A 24,324-nucleotide genomic window follows, 5' to 3' on the forward strand; every position below is an offset into this window, starting at 1 on the left:
AAAGTTTGCAACAACAAGAAGAAAGCCTGTATCTGTTTGTTTTGAACTTGTTATTGTTATAACTGGGTTCATATAGAGTTAAAAAATGGTTAGATTTGCCTCCCTCTAGCGTTCAAACGGTTAACTAATACAATCAAAAGTGGGTATGTATGGTATAGTATAGTATGTAAGTTACAAAAATGTTTAAATTAGGGTGAAAGCAGCGGGTGTCTAAAAATGTGCGATTTTATGGTGAAGCAACTTGACGCCCTCTAGCGGCCAAACGGTATGACCAATCAACTCATGTGGGGATATTTTTGGAAAGCTTGTAATCTGCACTATCTTTTGTTTTCTATGACATTTTGACGTATTTTGTCAAGTAAGGGAGTAAATTAGGGAGACAGCAGCGGGTGTCTAAAAATGTGCGATTTTATGGTGAAGCAACTTTGACGCCCTCTAGCGGCCAAACGTTATGACCAATCAACTCGTGCGGCGATATTTTTGGAAAGCTTGTAATCTGCACTATCTTTTGTTTTCTATGACATTTTGACGTATCTTGTCAAGTAAGGGAGTAAATTAGGGTGAAAGCAGCGGGTGTCTAAAAATGTGCGATTTTATGGTGAAGCAACTTTGACGCCCTCTAGCGGCCAAACGGTATGACCAATCAATTCAGGTGGGGATATTTTTGGAAAGCTTGTAATCTGCACTATCTTTTGTTTTCTATGACATTTTGACGTATCTTGTCAAGTAAGGGAGTAAATTAATGTGAAAGCAGCGAGTGTCTAAAAATGTGCTATTTTATGGTGAAGCAAATTTGACGCCCTCTAGCGGCCAAACGGTATGACCAATCAACTCATGGGGGTATATTTTTGAAAAGCTTGTAATCTGCACTATCTTTTGTTTTCTATGACATTTTGACGTATCTTGTCAAGTAAGGGAGTAAATTAATGTGAAAGCAGCGAGTGTCTAAAAATGTGCTATTTTATGGTGAAGCAAATTTGACGCCCTCTAGTGGCCAAACGGTATGACCAATCAACTCATGGGGGGATATTTTTGGAAAGCTTGTAATCTGCACTATCTTTTGTTTTCTATGACATTTTGACGTTTCTTGTCAAGTAAGGGAGTAAATTACGATGAAAGCAGCGGGTGTCTAAAAATGTGCGATTTTATGGTGAAGCAACTTTGACGCCCTCTAGCGGCCAAACGGTATGACCAATCAACTCATGTGGGGATATTTTTGGAAAGCTTGTAATCTGCACTATCTTTTGTTTTCTATGACATTTTGACGTATCTTGTCAAGTAAGGGAGTAAATTAGGGAGAAAGCAGCGGGTGTCTAAAAATGTGCGATTGTATGGTGAAGCAAATTTGACGCCCTCTAGCGGCCAAACGGTATGACCAATCAACTCATATGGGAATATTTTTGGAAAGCTTGTAATCTGCACTATCTTTTGTTTTCTATGACATTTTGACGTATCTTGTCAAGTAAGGGAGTAAATTAATGTGAAAGCAGCGAGTGTCTAAAAATGTGCTATTGTATGGTGAAGCAAATTTGACGCCCTCTAGCGGCCAAACGGTATGACCAATCAACTCATGGGGGGATATTTTTGGAAAGCTTGTAATCTGCACTATCTTTTGTTTTCTATGACATTTTGACGTTTCTTGTCAAGTAAGGGAGTAAATTACGATGAAAGCAGCGGGTGTCTAAAAATGTGCGATTTTATGGTGAAGCATTTAAAAAGTGGGTATGTATGGTATAGTATAGTATGTAAGTTACAAAAATGTTTAAATTAGAGAAGTTAAGTAAAGAATTGTATGGCTAACTGAAATCTTTTGTGCAAAATGTGCTAGTATTTTTGGTTTTCGAAATAATTTAAATAATCAAATATCTCGAAAACAGAAAATTTATAGATGAATGCGTATTGTACTGGTGTCCCAAGTTTCGTTACGGTCGGTTCATCAGGAACTGAGCTAGTGATATTAGCAAAAAGCTCTACAGTGTGCATTGTAAACATTTCGCCCTGTCTAAACGGAGTGAGATAGAAAACTGATATTTGCAGAAGAGGAAAGCATGTTAATGTGCCAAGTTTCGACAAGATGGGTTCATCAGTAGCATAAATATTTCCTTGTTATTTTGTGTTCACAAACTGAAACATCAGCATGGTTCAAATTGGTTTGAAACAAACCTTCTGCTTAATAGGATTTACCATAAGCATTAGAAATGATAGTAAGCAAAAATGGACCCTAATAACGTTCCATTATTTTTCATTAGGAAAAATTTGCTTAACTTGATTGGTTGACTCCCAAAATCAATGACTATATTGATTATTTGGTTGAAAACTGTTTCTACTTTGTAACTGCTAATCATAAAGATGCTACCTAAATACCAAAACGCACCTATTTCGGGTTTAACTCTAACGATCTAAAAGTGGGTGTTTTACACGGATTTTCGCAACGATTTACAAAAAAACAATTACACGACGGTACCAGATGGGTGATTAGTAACGTTTTGCGTGCAAAAAGGAAGATCCACGTTCGCAAAGTATGAATTTTCACGATTGAAGAACCCGAACCGAGGTGAAAGCGAGAGGTCTTTGATCCGCGTCTCGAAATCGGGTCAAATATTGCTAACAGCTGATGGCTTAAGAATATACCGGGTGATTCATGAGAAAACTCAACAGAAAAACCAACCCTGTATATTAACACGTCACGTGATGGTCAGCCAAACTTCAAGGATGAGTGCGAGTGTGACAAAGAGGGTTTTTACCTAAATACTGAATTACCACATCAAATAGCTGCTTATTTGAGAAGTAACCCAATTTATTGGAGCAACAGGTTTTGCAGCTGAAACTAGTTACAAAACAGCTGGTTCTTCTCTGTACAGGGTGTCTCAAATTCGATTGTCTCCAAAGTTAGCAAAGGTATAACAATGCTGGCTCTAAAACTGTCTTCTCATTCTTAAAAAACATCACTAGAAGCTTTCAAACAGTTTTTTGCAGCTCGGAAATGTCACCAGTGTCTTTCAAACTGTTTTGAAAGTATTACAAGAAATTCTCAAACTGTTTTTGCAGGCCAAAAACACCAAATTTGACAAAATGTGGTGGATTCTGATCCTTTATTAAAATTTCACCAGAAGTTTGAAAACTGTTTTCAGTTGCTTAGATTCTCAAGGTTGAGAGGAAAATTGGTTAAGTTTACTAACCAGTATATTTAGAAAGCCCATTTAATTGGCTAACTATTGACGTACAAAAGTTTGTATAGTGTGGACCAAATAAGCTAGTTATTTAAGATTGAATGAAACTACTACACCAGGGAAAATAAATTCATCAACTTTGACCCCCGTTAATGGCCCAACCAATAAATCAACCAACAAGTTTTGCCATATCGTTGGAAAGCCCATTTCATTAGCTATCCATTGATGTATAAAAGTATAAAAAATGTGTACCAAACTGGCGAGTTATTTACGATTGAGTGAAATACTGCATCAAAAAAGTGAAAAAAAATTGATCAACTTTGACCCACTCTAGCCGTCATGAAAATTGAAACAGAAAACTATGGCCAACCGGGAAAGTAGTTACATAGTCGGAAAGTCAATTTCATTGGCTATCCATCAACATATAAAAGTCCATATATTATGTGTCAAATAAGATAGTTATTCACGATTGAATACAAGAGTGCACAAACTTTTAAAAAAAAAATTGTCAAAACCTGTCAGGTGATTTAGACAACACATGGTTGGGTAATGATGAAAAAAGTGACGTAATTTTTTCCATTTTAAATGAAAAAAAAGAGTTAAAATAACCAGCAAAAGTTACGTGACATTTCACCAAAAAAACGGTCAAAATTGTGTTACAACACTTTGCCAGAGCAGAAAAGTAAAACAAATTTAGAATAAGAAAACAAATTAAAAATCACGTGATCTTGGAGAAATTGGTTAGAATAAAACAATTAAAACGTGTCAAAATGGCGGAAATGTCACGTGATAGTCATAACCATTGTAAAAACCGCGTTGAACATAAAATCTAATTTGTTTTGTGAAATCTTCAAAAATAATGGGAAACCTCGACGTTTAGCCAAGCGTAACTCAGTTATTTGGAAAAATATGAAAAAAGTTTAAAAGAGGAAAGTTATAGGGAATTTCACCCTTTACCAGATTGTATTAGGGTACTTTTGTCCTAAAGGGTCTTCTCAACGAGATATTTCTGAAAAATTTGGTCAAAGCACAAACTCGATTTGTCAGGCTGAAAACAGTCTTAAAACACTACAAACCGTCTAGATTTTTAAGAAATGATCGAATTTTTAACACTGAAGTGTCTAGATGTTATTTTAATATTGACAAAGCTTGAAATAACATTTTCAAGACTATGGACATTGTACAAACTGTCTTTCAGGCCTGATAAGTGAAAATAGTCTTAAAACTCGATTTGTCAAGCTGAAAACAGTCTTAAAACACTACAAACCGTCTAGATTTTTAAGAAATTATCGAATTTTTAACACTGAAGTGTCTAGATGTTATTTTAATATTGACAAAGCTTGAAATGGCATTTTTAAGACTATGGACATTGTACAAACTGTCTTTCAGGCTTGATAAGTGAAAATAGTCTTAAAACTCGATTTGTGAGGCTGAAAACAGTCTTAAAACACTACAACCGTCTAGATTTTTAAAAAATGATCGAATTTTTAACACTGAAGTGTCTAGATGTTATTTTAATATTGACAAAGCTTGAAATGGCATTTTTAAGACTATGGACATTGTACAAATTGTCTTTCAGGCTTGATAAGTGAAAATAGTCTTAAAACTCGATTTGTGAGGCTGAAAACAGTCTTAAAACACTACAACCGTCTAGATTTTTAAAAAATGATCGAATTTTTCACACTGAAGTGTCTAGATGTTATTTTAATATTGACAAAGCTTGAAATAACATTTTCAAGACTATGGAAAATGTAAAAATTATTTTCTAAGTCTGCTATGTCAAAAACTTGGTGAAGATAGCTTTGAAACTCGACTTTTCCAAGCTGAAAGCAGTTTTAAAGTCCTAAAAATAGTCCAGAGTTCTAGAAGAAAATGAAAAGTTAGTCTTCAAGACAATTTTCATGAATCTAATGTCAATATCCTGTATTTTAGACTATTTTCAACACCAAAATATTGAAAATTGTCTTCAAATTATATAAACTTGGTTCAAATGCAAATTTTAAGCTTCTGATGTCACTTTTCATTAGTCCAGAGTCACTTTTTCGGGTCCAAGTTAATTTTCCAGGTTTAAATGTGTGAATTTGTAGTGAAACATTCTAGAGAAAGTAGTTTTTCATGTCTACAAGACAATATTCAATACTAAAGCTTCTCAACTTATCTGAAAACTATGATGACTGACTACAAAGACTTCTCAAGTCAATTTTCACAGTTTTCAAGATTAAAGTCTTTCAATTTTTCTGAAAACTATGAAAGCTAACTACAAAGATATTTCTTAAGCTTTCTCAAGTCAATTTTCAAGTTTTAAAGTAAATTTACTGGCTTCCAAGTCAATTTTTAAAATCAAAGTCTTTCAATTTGTCGGAAATTTTTGAAAACTGGCTACAAAGACAATTTTCAATACTAATTTCTTTCAATTTATCTGAAAACTATAAAAACTAACTATAAAGACAGTTTTTAAGCCTCTCAAATCAATTTTTAGAGTTTTTAAGTCAATTTTTCAAAACCAAATGGTTCTGGTTAAAAAAATATCTTTTAACCGTTTCCAAGACAATTTTCAAGTTAGGTTGGATTGGTTTTGGGTTATTGAATAACTCAATTATCTCGTAAACGAAATTTAAATCAGAATTTTATAAGAGATAGTTATATTTTCAAATTGAACAAAATAGTAAAAAAAAGTGTAATTTTTGAAAAATATCCTAGTGACCTAGAAAATAAAGCAGAAAAATGTAAACCATCTTTCTGTATCTGCGCCACTGGACAGTCTCATAATGAGTATTAATTTCATATGTATTTGTTCTAAATTTGATCAAAATGGCTTCAACAGTCTGACAGTTATGACAAAGTATCTTTCCTCGTATTTTCCGGTATTTCTCGGTAACTTTTAGCTTAGATTTACCATAATGGGTGGCACAGACAAAAAAAAAAGGAAAAGCAGCAAATATGAAACTTATTATTTGATCAGGTGCTAAAACCGCAGTACGAATTTGCGGTCGTAGAAAGCGTTCATGTTCTTTAAAAACCAGTAAAAACAAAACTGAATTTTTCTGCAAAAAAGTTCTTTTTGTAAGGTTAGGTTATTTCCAAACCAGACCAGATTTACCAAAATGCAAGAAAGTACATGAAAGGATGAAGAATTTTAAGTTTAAGTAATGAAAATGACAACAGCGTTTGTGATTGCTTGCAGCTCTGACCAATCACAAACTACCAACTGACAAGTGGCAGTGACAGCCGTTTGACACATACTAGAGCTGTTCTACCATACATATAAACTAATCAGGATTCTATTATATAGATTACAATCTTGCAGCAACTGTTGTGTTCCTTGACACCGTATATTAATTATTGCATATACTTTCAAGGTTCAGGAAAAAAAACAAAAAAAAGATTGTTTAAATCACGACAACATGTAAATTTAGCATCTTAATGGGTTTTTTTTGCATGATTCAATGCCAATTCGCCTTAGTTTTTAACGTTTTTGTCTAAAAGTGAACGACAAAACACACACGATATCTGCAGGATCCAGTTTTGTTTCCTTTAAAGTGACAAACCTTGGTTTTGAATGACTAATAATGGATTTAGTTACTTTTTGTTGTGGACTTTTCAATTTACTACAAGTTCCTCTTGTTTCATTTTTTATTGAATCTTTGATTAGTGCACCATTAGTTACAGTACAGGGTGTATCATAGATATACCCGCTATTGAAGAATAATAGAAAACATCAAAACCAACAGTTTTTAGCTTACTTGAGCTCCAGGGTGCAAAAATTTGATTACAACTGGTAGAGCCACTACTTTCAAAATTTAACTGTTTTCTTTTTGTTTTTTTGAACACGCTGTATATGCTCAATCGTGTTGCGGTCAGCAGGAAGTAAAAGAGCAGTTCAAGACGAACATTTTGGGATATTTACAATCCCTAAAATCCCAAAAATGGCAAAGTTACAAAATTTTCAAAAAATTGATGCATTTTTCAAGAAAAAAAGTAAAAATAGTCGAATAATTTTTGACCAAACTGATATTGTACAAAAATCATCAACAAAGGTTTTATTTTGCTGGCCATCAGTAACAATTCTAGCAAGTTCCATCTAGTAATCTATAAATAATTAATGTTCATAGCTCAAGGTAAACGACAACGAGCACTTATAAATAAATAAACAATCTGGGTATAATTTAGGTTTAGATGACCTTTAGAAATGGTTTCTTCTAGTCTCTGAGTCTGCGAAAAAGTAAATACGTACAGGGTGTCTCGTTTATGGATTATTAAATAAGAGATTTTCACTTAAGATTTCACCATAAACTAGTGACGTTGTGTTAGACTACTTGGCCTTAAGCTAAACTAATAACCATAAAACTTAATTAAGTGTTAATTATTTATTTTAAATATTCAAGTAATTACTGCTTGCTACACTGTGAAAATATCTAGTTCAATTTCAAAATAACCTCAATCAAATGAGTCTTATTAAAGTGAAAAACTGTCTGTATGTGTCAACCCTGTATAATGTTAAAATATACAGGGTGGTTACCAGTTGAAAAAGAAAGTATCTCTTATAAAATTCTGATTTGAAACTTTGTTTACGAGATAATGGGCCTATCCCACATATCATAAATTTTTGTTTTAATGACTGGAATCGAAAGAATAGGATCAAAAAACTAATTTTTCATATTCTTGAAGAAAAAATTATGGTCGTAAATGTTCCTACATTAGTTTGAATTTGTCCATTAAATTTAAAAGATCTGTTTTGGCGCCCATGTGACGTACGTAATTCTGGGCGATTTTATTGGCTGTTGCACGCCAACTGTTTCACTTCTTGTCGCTGATTGGTTGATAGTGTAGTACGTCACCGGCGGCGGGCGTTTTAACATGAGATTAATGTAGTTTTTATCATCTTTTTTTTTTTCTATTTAGACTTAATATTTTTGAAAACAAAAAAATACGGGTATAATATTTTCAATCCGTCTTTGTAGTTATGAAATAAAAAAAAATTGTGGGACAGGCCCATTGAGTTATTACGTTCAAAGACCCAAAACCAATCCGTTCCAACTGAAAAATTGTCTTGAAAATGGTGAAAATTGACTTAAAAAGCTTAAAAATTGTGTTTGTGGTCAGTTTTCACAGTTTTCAGACGAACTAAAGACTTTAGTCTTGAAAATTGGCTTGGAAACTGAGAAAATTTACTTGACAGACTAGAACTTGGAAAATCGAGTTTTAAAAGAATATCTTAATCCTGTTCTAGTAAATTTAGGCCGCAAAATTTGCAAAATTTCTGAATTTTGTGTTTCAGAAGCTTCTGTCACATTCTAATCACTATTCGAACCTTCTGGCACTTTGAGATGTCTATCAGATTGTTTCAAAGGCCTTTGGCATTTTCAAAACAGTTTTTAGAAGCTTGTGGCAACTTTAGCAGACTCTCAAAAGGTTTCAGAGACTTCTGTCACATTCTAATCGCGGTTAGAACTTTCTGGTACTTTGAGATGTCTATTAGAATGTTTCAGAGGCTTCTGGCAGATTTAAAATATGTGATAGAGGCTTCTGGCATGTTTAAAAGACTCTTGGAAGGTCTCAGAGGCTTCTGCCACATTCTAATCGCTATTAGAACCTTCTGGTACTTTGAGATATCTATCAGAATGTTTCAGAGGCTCCTGGCACATTCTAATCGCTATTAGAACCTTCTGGTACTTTAAGATGTCTATTGGAATGTTTCAGAGGCTTCTGGCAGATTTAAAATATCTGATAGAGGCTTCTGGCATGTTTAAAAGACTCTTGGAAGGTTTCAGAGGCTTCTGCCACATTCTAATCGCTATTAGAAACTTCTGGTACTTTAAAATGCCTATTAGAATGTTTTAGAGGCTACTGATACACTTAAAATGTCTGCTAGAGGCTTCTGGCACGTTTAGAAGTCTCTTAAAAGGTTTCAGAGGCTTCTGGCACATTCTAATTGCTATTAGAACCTTCTGCTGCTTTGAGATGTCGATCAGAATGTTTCAGAGGCTTCTGGCACGCTTGAAAGACTCTTGGAAGGTTTCAGAGCCTTCTGACACGTTCTAATCGCTATAAGAACCTTCTGGTACTTTGAGATGTGTATTAGAATGTTTTAGAGGCTTCTGATACACTTAAAATGTCTGCTAGAGGCTTCTAGCACGTTTAGAAGGCTCTTAAAAGGTTTCAGAGGCTTCTGGCACATTCTAATCCCTATTAGAACCTTCTGGTACTTTAAGATGTCTATTAGAATGTTTCAGAGGCTCCTGGCAGATTTAAAATATCTGATAGAGGCTTCTGGCACGTTCAAAAGACTCTTGGAAGGTTTCAGAGGCTTCTGCCACATTCTAATCGCTATTAGAACCTTCTGGTACTTTGAGATATCTATCAGAATGTTTCAGAGGCTCCTGGCACATTCTAATCGCTATTAGAACCTTCTGGTACTTTAAGATGTCTATTAGAATGTTTCAGAGGCTTCTGGCAGATTTAAAAAATCTGATAGAGGCTTCTGGCATGTTTAAAAGACTCTTGGAAGGTTTCAGAGGCTTCTGCCACATTCTAATCGCTATTAGAAACTTCTGGTACTTTAAAATGCCTATTAGAATGTTTTAGAGGTTACTGATACACTTAAAATGTCTGCTAGAGGCTTCTGGCACGTTTAGAAGTCTCTTAAAAGGTTTCAGAGGCTTCTGGCACATTCTAATTGCTATTAGAACCTTCTGCTGCTTTGAGATGTCGATCAGAATGTTTCAGAGGCTTCTGGCATGTTTAAAAGACTCTTGGAAGGTTTCAGAGGCTTCTGCCACATTCTAATCGCTATTAGAACCTTCTGGTACTTTGAGATATCTATCAGAATGTTTCAGAGGCTCCTGGCACATTCTAATCGCTATTAGAACTTTCTGGTACTTTAAGATGTCTATTAGAATGTTTCAGAGGCTTCTGGCAGATTTAAAATATCTGATAGAGGCTTCTGGCATGTTTAAAAGACTCTTGGAAGGTTTCAGAGGCTTCTGCCACATTCTAATCGCTATTAGAATCTTCTGGTACTTTAAAATGCCTATTAGAATGTTTTAGAGGCTACTGATACACTTAAAATGTCTGCTAGAGGCTTCTGGCACGTTTAGAAGTCTCTTAAAAGGTTTCAGAGGCTTCTGGCACATTCTAATTGCTATTAGAACCTTCTGCTGCTTTGAGATGTCGATCAGAATGTTTCAGAGGCTTCTGGCACGCTTAAAAGACTCTTGGAAGGTTTCAGAGGCTTCTGCCACATTCTATTCGCTATTAGAACCTTCTGGTACTTTGAGATGTCTATCAGAATGTTTCAGAGGCTCCTGGCACATTCTAATCGCTATTAGAACCTTCTGGTACTTTAAGATGTCTATTAGAATGTTTCAGAGGCTTCTGGCAGATTTAAAATATCTGATAGAGGCTTCTGGCATGTTTAAAAGACTCTTGGAAGGTTTCAGAGGCTTCTGCCACATTCTAATCGCTATTAGAATCTTCTGGTACTTTAAAATGCCTATTAGAATGTTTTAGAGGCTACTGATACACTTAAAATGTCTGCTAGAGGCTTCTGGCACGTTTAGAAGTCTCTTAAAAGGTTTCAGAGGCTTCTGCCACATTCTAATCGCTATTAGAACCTTCTGGTACTTTGAGATATCTATCAGAATGTTTCAGAGGCTCCTGGCACATTCTAATCGCTATTAGAACCTTCTGGTACTTTAAGATGTCTATTAGAATGTTTCAGAGGCTTCTGGCAGATTTAAAATATCTGATAGAGGCTTCTGCCACATTCTAATCGCTATTAGAAACTTCTGGTACTTTAAAATGCCTATTAGAATGTTTTAGAGGCTACTGATACACTTAAAATGTCTGCTAGAGGCTTCTGGCACGTTTAGAAGTCTCTTAAAAGGTTTCAGAGGCTTCTGGCACATTCTAATTGCTATTAGAACCTTCTGCTGCTTTGAGATGTCGATCAGAATGTTTCAGAGGCTTCTGGCACGCTTAAAAGACTCTTGGAAGGTTTCAGAGGCTTCTGCCACATTCTAATCGCTATTAGAACCTTCTGGTACTTTGAGATGTCTATCAGAATGTTTCAGAGGCTCCTGGCACATTCTAATCGCTATTAGAACTTTCTGGTACTTTAAGATGTCTATTAGAATATTTCAGAGGCTTCTGGCAGATTTAAAATATCTGATAGAGGCTTCTGGCATGTTTAAAAGACTCTTGGAAGGTTTCAGAGGCTTCTGCCACATTCTAATCGCTATTAGAAACTTCTGGTACTTTAAAATGCCTATTAGAATGTTTTAGAGGCTACTGATACACTTAAAATGTCTGCTAGAGGCTTCTGGCACGTTTAGAAGTCTCTTAAAAGGTTTCAGAGGCTTCTGGCACATTCTAATTGCTATTAGAACCTTCTGCTGCTTTGAGATGTCGATCAGAATGTTTCAGAGGCTTCTGGCACGCTTGAAAGACTCTTGGAAGGTTTCAGAGCCTTCTGACACGTTCTAATCGCTATAAGAACCTTCTGGTACTTTGAGATGTGTATTAGAATGTTTTAGAGGCTTCTGATACACTTAAAATGTCTGCTAGAGGCTTCTAGCACGTTTAGAAGGCTCTTGGAATGTTTCAGAGGCTTCTGGCACATTCTAATCACTATTAGAACTTTCTAGTACTTTAAGATGTCTATCAGAATGTTTCAGAGACTTCTAGCACGTTTAGAAGGCTCTTAAAAGGTTTCAGAGGCTTCTGGCACATTCTAATCCCTATTAGAACCTTCTGGTACTTTAAGATGTCTATTAGAATGTTTCAGAGGCTCCTGGCAGATTTAAAATATCTGATAGAGGCTTCTGGCACGTTCAAAAGACTCTTGGAAGGTTTCAGAGGCTTCTGGCTCATTCTAATCGCTATTAGAACCTTCTGGTACTTTGATATGTATATTAGAATGTTTTAGAGGCTTCTGATACACTTAAAATGTCTGCTAGATGCTTCTAGCACGTTTAGAGGGTTTTTGGAAGGTTTCAGAGGTTTCTGGCATATTCTGATCGCTATTAGAACCTTCCTGGTATTTTAAAATGTCTATTAGAATGTTTTAGACGCTTCTGATACACTTAAAATGTCTGCTAGAGGCTTCTAGCATGTTTAGAAGGCTCTTGGAATGTTTCAGAGGCTTTTGGTACATTATAATCGCTATTAAAACCTTCTGACACTTTAAGATGTCTATTAGAATGTTTCAGAGGCTTCTGGCAGATTTAAAATATCTGATAGAGGCTTCTGGCACGTTCAAAAGACTCTTGGAAGGTTTCAGAGGCTTCTGGTACATTCTAATCGCTATTAAAACCTTCTGGTACTTTGATATGTCTATTGGAATGTTTTAGAGGCTTCTGATACACTTAAAATGTCTGCTAGAGGCTTCTGGCACATTCCAATCACTATAAGAACCTTCTGGTACTTTGAGATGTCCATTAAAATATTTCAGAGGCATCTGGCATTTTTAAAATAATAGTTCTTAGAGGCTTGTGGCAACTTTAGAAGATTCTTAAAAGGTTTCAGAGGCTTCTGGCACATTATAATCACTACAAGAAACTTCTGGCACCTTAAGAAGTATATTAGAATGTTTCAGAGGCTTCTGGCATATTTAAAATGTCTGCTAGAAGCTTCTGGCACGTTTAAAAGGCTCTTGGAAAGTTTCAGAGGCTTCTGGCACATTCTGATCACTATTAGAACTTTATGGTACTTTGAGATGTCTATGAGAATGTTTCAGAGGCTTCTGACCGTATTTGCCTTGAAGTTCTTTTAAAAAAAGGACATAATGCATGTCAACTTATTTTTTTAATGGGTAATCTAATGGGAATGCTAAATTATTGACACTTAAAACTAGACCACCCTGTATACGACTAGGTCGCGTTTTTGTCCCACAATTCTTGATTGTTACCTAGAAAATTTGTTGTTAAAGCAATCAACTGCGGTTTTTTTTTTGATTGCACTCAGTAGGTTGTTTAAAGCAATTTAAATTAATTTACTGGTTTATTTGGTTTGGTCTAGAAAGGGCTATTATTATTATTATTATTATTGAAGCAACGGTCGGTAAATTCGGTTCGTAATGTCCACGTTTTGATTTTTTTTACGCAAATTTCGACCGTAAAATGATGGTTATTGAGTGGGATTTCACTTGCGTATTGATTGCAGTGGAAAACATTGCGTAACTGCTACTGATTGGATTTTTATTCGCTTCCCAGGTTAGCGAACTTTCACGAAAACAACAAAAATCACACCGCTGAATAACAATCATAATAATAATCGTCACGTTCGAATTGTTCAATGTAGAATTTTGTTTTGATTTTAATTTTACAGTACGTGAATCCGTGGCATAACTGTGGACGAATACAAGGTGGTCAAAAACAAATAATTTTTTGGAGATTTGTTTATTTTCAATTTTATTCTTATATCTTATAATTTATCTAGTATCTTTTCATCACTTTTACTGTCACTTGTCCAATAACTGAGTTATTGACGTTTAAACAGAGTGCTGCGCAGCTGATTGGTTTTAAATTAACGGTCAACTATGACGCCCTCTAGCGGCTAAACGATATATTCGATTACCTGATTGATTGATAGTTTTGGAAACCTCGGAATGCTCGCTACAATCTTATTTCTATTCACTTTTACTGTCACTTGTCAAATAACCGAGTTATTGACGTTTAAACTGAGCTGATTTTGAATTAACGATCACAGGGTAGTTTGAAAAATTTAATTTATCTCATTTTTTGAGAAAAGTATTATAGATAAATCCAACAAACCATATATCCTTCCATATCATCGAAAATTGTAGTTTTTATTAAAGAAAAAGCTTAACACAAACCAGTTTTAGGTCTGAAAACCGTTTAAAGTCCTGAAACTTGAAGACTTTCAGTGGTTGTTCTTAAAGAAATTACAAACTAGTCATTTTAACATAAAATTTTAGTTGAAAAGTTGAGTTTTTAACGTTTTCAGGCAGTAAAAATTGTAGTTTTAACTAAAAAATAATTCAGTTTGTAAAATTAACCAGTTTTAGGTCTGAAAACCTTGTTTACAAGTCTTGAAACTAGACTTTTGGTGGTCATTCTTAAAGAAATTACAAACTAGTCATTTTGGCATGAAATTTTAAAAAGTTGGGGTTTTAAGGTTTTCAGGCAATGAAAATTGTGGTTTTAACTGAAGAGAAGGTTTCAGGGTATGAATTATTTGAAGAAATACAACGAAGATTAAACTGACACCACGTGATATTACTCTCATTTACAGCAAAACGATCATGTGACAAACTGTTAGATGATGGCACAAAGCTCAAGGCAATGTGCAAGACACTTTTTGTGAAAAAGTAAAAATGTGGAATATTACAGAAATGAAGGACTTTTTGCATCCAGTAAATTAGGTTTACATCCACTTAAAACCGGGTAAACGCGGTCACAACTGTCAAAGCGTCAGTTTAAAATTTAGCTGTTTTTTCTTGTTTTTTTGACCACTCTGTATATGTTCAATAGTATTGTGACTAGCATGATGTGAAACAGTAGTTTAAAACGAACATTTTCTAATTTTTACAGTCGCTGAAATCCCAAAAATGGCGGAGATATGGAATTTTCAAAAATTGTATGCAATTTCCAAAAAAAAAGTAACAAATCTCAAATATCTCGGAAACGGTTAGAGTTACAAACATTTTGCAAGATATCAAAAATGTTCAAAAGGTCTTTTTGCACTCAGTGAATTAGGTTTATATCCACTTAAAACCGGGTAAACGCCGTCACAACTGGCAAAACGTCAGTTTCAAATTAACCTGTTTTTCTTTATTTTTTTTTTATCACTCTGTATATGTTCAATAGTATTGTGACTAGCATGACGTGAAACAACAGTTTAAAACGAACATTTTCAAATTTTTTCAGTCGCTGAAATCCCAAAAATACCGGAGACATGGAATTTTCAAAAAATTGATGCAATTTTCAAAAAAAAACAACAAATCTCACTTATCTCGGAAACGGTTAGAGTTACAGAAATTTTGCAAGGTACCAAAAATGTTTAAAAGAATTATTTGCATCCAGCAAATCAGGTTTACATCTACTCAAAACTGGGTAAACGCGGTCACAACTGGCAAAGCGTCAGTTTCGAATTAACCTGTTTTTCTTTTTTTTTTTGACCACTCTGTATATGTTCAATAGTATTGTGACTAGCACGACGTGAAACAGCAGTTTAAAACGAACATTTTCTAATTTTTACAGTCGCTGAAATCCCAAAAATGGCAAAGATATGGAATTTTCAAAAATTGTATGCAATTTCCAAAAAAAAAAGTAACAAATCTCAAATATCTCGGAAACGGTTAGAGTTACAGAAATTTTACAAGATACCAAAAATGTTCAAAAGGACTTTTTGCATCCATTAAATTAGGTTTACATCTACTCAAAACTGGGTAAACGCGGTCACAACTGGCAAAGCGTCAGTTTCGAATTAACCTGTTTTTCTTTATTTTTTTTGACCACTCTGTATATGTTCAATAGTATTGTGACTAGCACGACGTGAAACAGCAGTTTAAAACGAACATTTTCTAATTTTTACAGTCGCTGAAATCCCAAAAATGGCAAAGATATGGAATTTTCAAAAATTGTATGCAATTTCCAAAAAAAAAGTAACAAATTTCAAATATCTCGGAAACGGTTAGAGTTACAGAAATTTTGCAAGATACCAAAAATGTTCAAAAGGACTTTTTGCATCCATTAAATTAGGTTTACATCTACTCAAAACTGGGTAAACGCGGTCACAACTGGCAAAGCGTCAGTTTCGAATTAACCTGTTTTTCTTTTTTTTTTTTGACCACTCTGTATATGTTCAATAGTATTGTGACTAGCACGACGTGAAACAGCAGTTTAAAACGAACATTTTCTAATTTTTACAGTCGCTGAAATCCCAAAAATGGCAAAGATATGAAATTTTCAAAAATTGTATGCAATTTCCAAAAAAAAAGTAACAAATCTCAAATATCTCGGAAACGGTTAGAGTTACAGAAATTTTGCAAGGTACCAAAAATGTTCAAAAGGACTTTTTGCACTCAGTGAATTAGGTTTACATCCACTTAAAACCGGGTAAACGCCGTCACAACTGGCAAAACGTCAGTTTCAAATTAACCTGTTTTTCTTTATTTTTTTTTACCACTCTGTATATGTTCAATAGTATTGTGACTAGCATGACGTGAAACAACAGTTTAAAACGAACATTTTCAAATTTTTTCAGTCGCTGAAATCCCAAAAATACCGGAGACATGGAATTTTCAAAAAATTGATGCAATTTTCAAAAAAAAACAACAAATCTCACTTATCTCGGAAACGGTTAGAGTTACAGAAATTTTGCAAGGTACCAAAAATGTACAAAAGGACTTTTTGCACTCAGTGAATTAGGTTTACATCCACTTAAAACCGGGTAAACGCGGTCACAACTGGCAAAGTGTCAGTTTCAAATTTAGCTGTTTTTTCTTGTTTTTTGACCACTCTGTATATGTTCAATAGTATTGCAGTTAGCACGACGTGAAGCAGCAGTTTAAAACGAACATTTTGACATTTTTACAGTCACTGAAATCCCAAAAATGGCGGAGATATGGAATTTTCAATAAAAAGTAACAAATCTCACTTATCTCGGAAACGGTTAGAGTTACAGAAATTTTGCAAGATACCAAAAATGTTTAAAACGACTTTTTGCACCCAGCGAATTAGGTTTACATCCACTCAAAACCGGGTAAACGCGGTCACAACTGGCAAAGCGTCAGTTTCGAATTAACCTGTTTTTCTTTATTTTTTCTGACCACCCTGTATATGTTCAATAGCATTACAGTTAGCTCGACGTGAAACAGCAGTTTAAGACAAACATTTTGACATTTTTATAGTCGCTGAAATCACAAAAATGGCGAAGATATGAAATTTTCAAAAAAAATTTAACAAATTTCAAATATCTTGGAAACGGTTAGAGTTGCGGAAATTTTGCAGAAGACCAAAAGTGTTCAGGATGTGTTTTTGCACTCAGTGGACCAGGTTTACACCCAATTAAAACTTGATAAACGCAGTCACAACTGACAGAACGTTAGTTTCAAATTGATTTTTTTTTTACACCCTGTATATGTGCAATAGTACTGCAAATAGCACGAGGTGAAACAGCACTTTAAAACAAACATTTTGACCTTTTTATAGTCACTGAAACACCAAAAATGGCGGAGAATCAAAATTTTGATGCAATTTACCAAAAAAAGGCAAAAAAGTCAAATATCTCGGAAAAGGTTAGAGTTAGTGACATTTTTCAGAAGACAAAAAATGTTCAGAATAACTTTCCGCACCCAGTGAACTAGGTTTACACCCATTTAGAACCGGGTAAACGCGGTCACAACACGGTTTTTTGCAGCGTTGCCAAATTACAAATTTTTTGCAAACTAGAGGAAAACGTCTTACCTGTCTTAGAGCTTCTGGCTGTGGCACATTGGTATTATCAAATCTATCGGCGACTTCTCCCAAAAGTTCCAAGTCCTGTTCCAATTGTCTGCAGGAAGCGGTGGCGGTGACGTAAGCAGAAGCCAAGATGAAAATTCCTAAGATGAAGGAAACTACAACCACGGTTACTGCAATGATTTTGGCCACTTGGACTGCCGAGCTTTTCGGTCGTTGATAAGCCTGAAATTACAATTATTATTAAAAATCACCAAATTTGGCACGTTTTAATAAAAATTTTGACGCCCTCTATCGGCCAAACGGTACCACTTAGCGCCGTTCGCTCATCGTCACGTGATAGCCTCATTTATTGGCTATCTTTCATCATCTGACATGTTTATATAAAATGTTTCAAATAAGCGAGTTATTCGCGATTTTCTGGAAAACTGCAACAAAATTTAGGTTTTTCCAAACCTACTGTACTGACCGAGGCCATATTGGATTTCAACCTGTCAAAGCGGCCATTTTGATTAGTTTCAGTCTGGAAAACCGGAATTTCGTGTCGGTTTTGTTCTAATTTACAGCCTTTCGGATATAACCTAAAAAAAATGGCATTTTTGTCATAGTTGACAACTTTCAGGGCGTTGCACCCTTAAAAAATGACGTTTTCACAAATAATACTTTATTTTAAGTCTTAAAGCCACTGACTGACAATTTTGTCCAGTACGGCCCTGGTAATTCACTGATCTTAATAAAATTTTAAATAAATACTGCCAAACACTAAATCGACAGTAAAAAATCAGGACCGTACCTCGTCTAGTTTCGGAGATATAAATTTTTAGAAAATGTTTTCCAAAGTGTCTGTAACATTTAAATTCACTGATTTACATTTTTATCCAGTACGGCCTTGGTAATTCACTGATTTAAATAAAATTTTAAATAAATTCTGCCAAAAAAGTACTAAATCGACAGTAAAAAATCAGGACCGTACCTCGTCTAGTTTCGGAGATATAAATTTTTAGAAAATGTTTTCCAAAGTGTCTGTAACATTTAAATTCACTGATTTACATTTTTATCCAGTACGGCCTTGGTAATTCACTGATTTAAATAAAATTTTAAATAAATTCTGCCAAAAAAGTACTAAATCGACAGTAAAAAATCAGGACCGTACCTCGTCTAGTTTCGGAGATATAAATTTAAAAAAAATGTTTTCCAAAGTGTCTTAAACATTTAAATTCACTGATTTACATTTTTGTCCAGTACGGCCTTGGTAATACACTCAGATTGAAAAAACCAAATGTTGTGCATATATTTGTGTATCTTGGTCGCGGTTCCACAAAGTACCATCTTGAGACGACCTTCGCTGAAAACGCTGTGAAATCCCAGCGATTTCGTAAAACCCCATTAAAAAATACACAATTTCTGTGGTATATAAAGGATTGGTAGATAAACCGACAATGGTGTGTTTGTTGTATACTACTATTAGGTATTCAATGCTAACGATTCGAATTATGCACATTTTAACAGCAGCGTTTTGTCTGTTTTGTAATTCAAACTACAATAACTGTTGCACCTGTTGAATACTTTATTAGAATGGTGGTGTATGGTCTAGAAAATTAAGACAAAATCTTGCAACAATGCATGCTGTTACCTGAGTTTTAACAAAGACATTTAACCTTAACTATTTCTAAAAAATTATCACAGTGTTGCCAATCTTGCTAGTTCCAGGAACAAGAAAAATCTGAGAACTTATTTCTTGTTAGAATAAATACTATAGTATAGTTAACAATTTAAATATACAAAGCAACCTGAAATTGTTAAACAAAAAATGATTTTTTAACAAATATTACTGTTCTCCAATCTACAGGGTGCTCAATTTTAATTTAAAATAAATTATAATATTTTATATATTAAATGTGATTTAAACAATATTATAATAATATTGTTTAAAACACATTTTAAACAAACTTCAAGACTAAAAAACACATTAAAATTTGCCCTTCTTTTCAATTCAGTAGTTATGAAAGCTGTACAAAACAAGCTAATAATTTTTGAAAAATTGCCATATTATATGAACCGTAAAATTTTTAGGTAGGTTAATTTTCAAACTGTGTTTCTGGCAGTTCAAACATTAACACCGCTTTTTTCACTGATTGTACCAAATTTTGTAACATTTTATCAGGTTATTGGATGGGAAATTGAATGAGGATTCCAAAAATGTGCTTAAAACAGTCATTTTCTCACTCCAAGTGGGTTTTACAGGCGATTTTATTCCCGGCTGTCTTTTCAAACTGTGTTTCTGGCAGCTCAAACTTTCACAACGCTTTTCTCCCTGACTGTACCAAATTTTGAAGTGTTTTTTCAGGTTATTCGATAGAAAATTTGATGAGAATTCCAAAAATGTGCTTAAAACAGTCATTTTCTCACTCCAAGTGAGTTTTATAGGCGATTTTGTTCCCGACTGTCCTTTCAAATTGTGTTTCTGGCAGCTCAAAATTTGACACCTCTTTTCTCCCTGACTGTACCAAATTTTGAAGTGTTTTTTCAGGTTATTGGATAGGAAATTTGATGAGAATTCCAAAAATGTGCTTAAAACAGTCAGTTTCTCACTCCAAGTGAGTTTTGCAGGCGATTTTGTTCCCAACTGTCCTTTCAAACTGTGTTTCTGGCAGCTCAAACTTTGACACCGCTTTCTCCCTGACTGTACCAAATTTTGAAGTGTTTTTTCAGGTTATTCGATAGGAAATTTGATGAGAATTCCAAAAATGTGCTTAAAACAGTCATTTTCTCACTCCAAGTGAGTTTTATAGGCGATTTTGTTCCCGACTGTCCTTTCAAATTGTGTTTCTGGCAGCTCAAAATTTGACACCGCTTTTCTCCCTGACTGTACCAAATTTTGAAGTGTTTTTTCAGGTTATTGGATAGGAAATTTGATGAGAATTCCAAAAATGTGCTTAAAACAGTCATTTTCTCACTCCAAGTGAGTTTTACAGGCGATTTTGTTCCCGACTGTCCTTTCAAACTGTGTTTCTGGCAGCTCAAACTTTGACACCGCTTTTCTCCCTGACTGTACCAAATTTTGAAGTGTTTTTTCAGGTTATTGGATAGGAAATTTGATGAGAATTCCAAAAATGTGCTTAAAACAGTCATTTTCTCACTCCAAGTGAGTTTTACAGGCGATTTTGTTCCCGACTGTCCTTTCAAACTGTGTTTCTGGCAGCTCAAACTTTGACACCGCTTTTCTCCCTGACTGTACCAAATTTTGAAGTGTTTTTTCAGGTTATTGGATAGGAAATTTGATGAGAATTCCAAAAATGTGCTTAAAACAGTCATTTTCTCACTCCAAGTGAGTTTTACAGGCGATTTTGTTCCCGACTGTCCTTTCAAACTGTGTTTCTGGCAGCTCAAACTTTGACACCGCTTTTCTCCCTGACTGTACCAAATTTTGAAGTGTTTTTTCAGGTTATTGGATAGGAAATTTGATGAGAATTCCAAAAATGTGCTGAAAACAGTCATTTTCTCACTCCAAGTGAGTTTTACAGGCGATTTTGTTCCCGACTGTCCTTTCAAACTGTGTTTCTGGCAGCTCAAACTTTGACACCGCTTTTCTCCCTGACTGTACCAAATTTTGAAGTGTTTTTTTCAGGTTATTAGATAGGAAATTTGATGAGAATTCCAAAAATGTGCTTAAAATAGTCATTTTCTCACTCCAAGTGAGTTTCACAGGCGATTTTGTTCCCGACTGTCCTTTCAAACTGTGTTTCTGGCAGCTCAAACTTTGACACCGCTTTTCTCCCTGACTGTACCAAATTTTGAAATGTTTTTTTAGGTTATTGGATAGGAAATTTGATGAGAATTCCAAAAATGTGCTTAAAACAGTCATTTTCTCACTCCAAGTGAGTTTTGCAGGCGATTTTGTTCCCAACTGCCCTTTCAAACTGTGTCTCTGGCAGCTCAAACTTTGACACCGCTTTTCTCCCTGACTGTACCAAATTTTGAAATGTTTTTTTAGGTTATTGGATAGGAAATTTGATGAGAATTCCAAAAATGTGCTTAAAACAGTCATTTTCTCACTCCAAGTGAGTTTTGCAGGCGATTTTGTTCCCAACTGTCCTTTCAAACTGTGTTTCTGGCAGCTCTCAAACTTTGACACCGCTTTTCTCCCTGACTGTACCAAATTTTGAAGTGTTTTTTTCAGGTTATTGGATAGGAAATTTGGTGAGAATTCCAAAAATGTGCTTAAAACAGTCATTTTCTCACTCCAAGTGAGTTTTACAGGCGATTTTGTTCCCGACTGTCCTTTCAAACTGTGTTTCTGGCAGCTCAAACTTTGACACCGCTTTTCTCTCTGACTGTACCAAATTTTGAAGTGTTTTTTCAGGTTATTGGATAGGAAATTTGATGAGAATTCCAAAAATGTGCTTAAAACAGTCATTTTCTCACTCCAAGTTAGTTTTACAGGCGATTTTGTTCTCGACTGTCCTTTCAAATTGTGTTTCTGGCAGCTCAAACTTTGACGCCGCTTTCCTCCCTGACCATACCAAATTCTGAAGTGTTTTTTCAGGTTATTGGATAAGAAGTTTGAGGAGGATTTTAAAAATGTGGTTAAAACTGTCATTTTCTTACTCCGAGTAGGTTTTACAGGCGATTTTATTTCCGACTGTCTTTTCAAACTGTGTTTCTGGTAGCTCAAACTTTGACACCGATTTTCTCCCTGACTGTACCAAATTTTGAAATGTTTTTTGAGGTTATTGGATAGTAAATTTGAAGAGGATTTTAAAAATGTAGTTAAAACTGTCATTTTCTCACTCCAAATAGGTTTTACAGGCGATTTTGTTCCCGACTGTCTTTTCAAACTGTGTTTCTGGCAGCTCAACCTTTGACTACACTTTACCTTCTGACTGTAGGTACTAAACTTTTTTTTTTAGGTTATTAGATAGAAATTTTAATGGGGATTCCAAAAATGTGCTCAAAACAGTAATTTTCTTACTCTAGGTGAGTTTTATCAACGATTTTGTCGTTGACTGTCCTTTCAAACTGTGTTTTGGCAGTTCAAACTTTTCTTTTGGTCTTTTTGTTCAGTTTCAGCAATGCGATTATTATTCTTGATTTTATTGATTCTATTTTTGAAAATTTAATTAATTAGTTTTTGAGGATAATTGTAAAGTTTTAAGGCGTTTTTAGCTTTAGTAATGGCTTTAGCTTTGATTTTTTTGGCCTAAAGGATGATTTGAATCAAACTGTAAACAACGAGAGGACCAAATTAAAATTTTTTGCTCTACACCACTGGAAAGAGGAGTTCAAAACGGTCTATTTAAGTGGTTGAACCACCCTGAACTCCCAAAAATAACCGAGTTACAGGGTGCTCAAATTTGAAACCACAATTTCAACTGATTGGAAAATTTGTTGCATCAACCCAGTTTTTCCTGAATAACTAGAAAACGGTGAAAGTTACGAAAAATTTGCGAGAGATCAAAAATGTTTCTAAACAACTTCTTAAGTCGGCACCGTAAGTTTACAGGACCGTTTTTCCTTCCAGTATACAGGGTGTGCATTAAAAGTATGGTGATTGACTGTTTTTGATCACCCTGTACGCATTTTTTCAGATAGAATTTTTTGCTCTACACCACTGGAAAGAGGAGCTCAAAACGGTCTATTTAAGTGGTTGAACCACCCTAAACTCCCAAAAATAACCGAGTTACAGGGTGCTCAAATTTCAAACCACAATTTCAACTGATTGGAAAATTTGTTGCATCAACGCAGTTTTTCCTAAATAACTAGAAAACGGTGAAAGTTACGAAAAATTTGAAGGAGAGCAAAAAAATTTTCACAGTCAGTGCCGCTACTATACAGGGGTTGTAAAAATGTATAGGGTGGCACTTGACAATCACCCTGTATATACACAGTACAACTTTCTACAGATTGTGTTACCTAATAGTGAGATAATTTGTACTGAGCTGAAACATTACCGTAAGTTTTTTAATGTTTTAGTGTGTCTAATGACAGTATAATCAGTCACGGTCCATTACGTGACAATTAGTGTTTTTTTTTCTAGCTGTATACTGCCACCAAGGCTGATGACAACACAAACTGTGTTAAGAGTTTGTTTACACGCGAGTTAGAAACAATCAAATTCACGTTTCACAGTAACAACTGGCAAAATGCATTTTTAAATAATTAATCTGATCAGAAAAATTCGCCGAATCTCCGGTTTCAACCATAAATTGATTAAATATGAAGTTTATAGAAAATAATGAAGGCAGTAATTAGTTCGGCTTTGTTCTGTTCATAAACAATAATGACTGAACAAGGACGCTGGTTCCGGTCGAAAGTTTCCAGTTCATCCAGTTACTAACTCGAGGTTTTACTATTGTTTATAACAATATTAAACAATTCCCATGGTAGTTTTTTTGTATTTTAAGGTGTTTTTAAAAAACTGGTGGTCACGTAATTATTAAACAAACCGCCATCAGTTGTATAAGATGGATTTCAAAACAGACCAATCAATAATAATATTGATGGCTTTTAAATGGCAGGATTGTAATTGTTCTTTTTCTACCGGTTAACGACCCACACATACTGATTTTTCTACCATAACACACCTTGACCGACTAAATCAAAAGTCAACCCACAACGTGTATGCAATTTACTCGTTTCCGGTAATTAATACCCTAAAAACAAGATTTTTATACCAAAAAAAACATTATAGTTATTAACCAGTTGGAAATTTCCAAACTATAATCAACCAG

At 34.7% G+C, this 24,324-nt stretch overlaps 1 protein-coding gene across 1 annotated transcript in view; it reads right to left on the bottom strand.

Moving 5' to 3' along the window:
* The window catches only part of Msr-110 (DUF3736 domain-containing protein Msr-110), a 62,884-nt gene that overhangs the window by 21,749 nt on the left and 16,811 nt on the right, over positions 1 to 24,324 (bottom strand). The window contains exon 2 of the mRNA XM_081976313.1: positions 17,600 to 17,818. Coding sequence (XP_081832439.1) covers positions 17,600 to 17,818 — 219 coding nt within the window. The remainder of the gene's footprint in view (positions 1 to 17,599; positions 17,819 to 24,324) is intronic.

Source organism: Ips typographus, linkage group LG3, assembly GCF_016097725.1.
Source record: "Ips typographus isolate SLU linkage group LG3, UJ_Ityp_2.0, whole genome shotgun sequence".
In the NCBI taxonomy this organism is placed as follows: domain Eukaryota; kingdom Metazoa; phylum Arthropoda; class Insecta; order Coleoptera; family Curculionidae; genus Ips; species Ips typographus.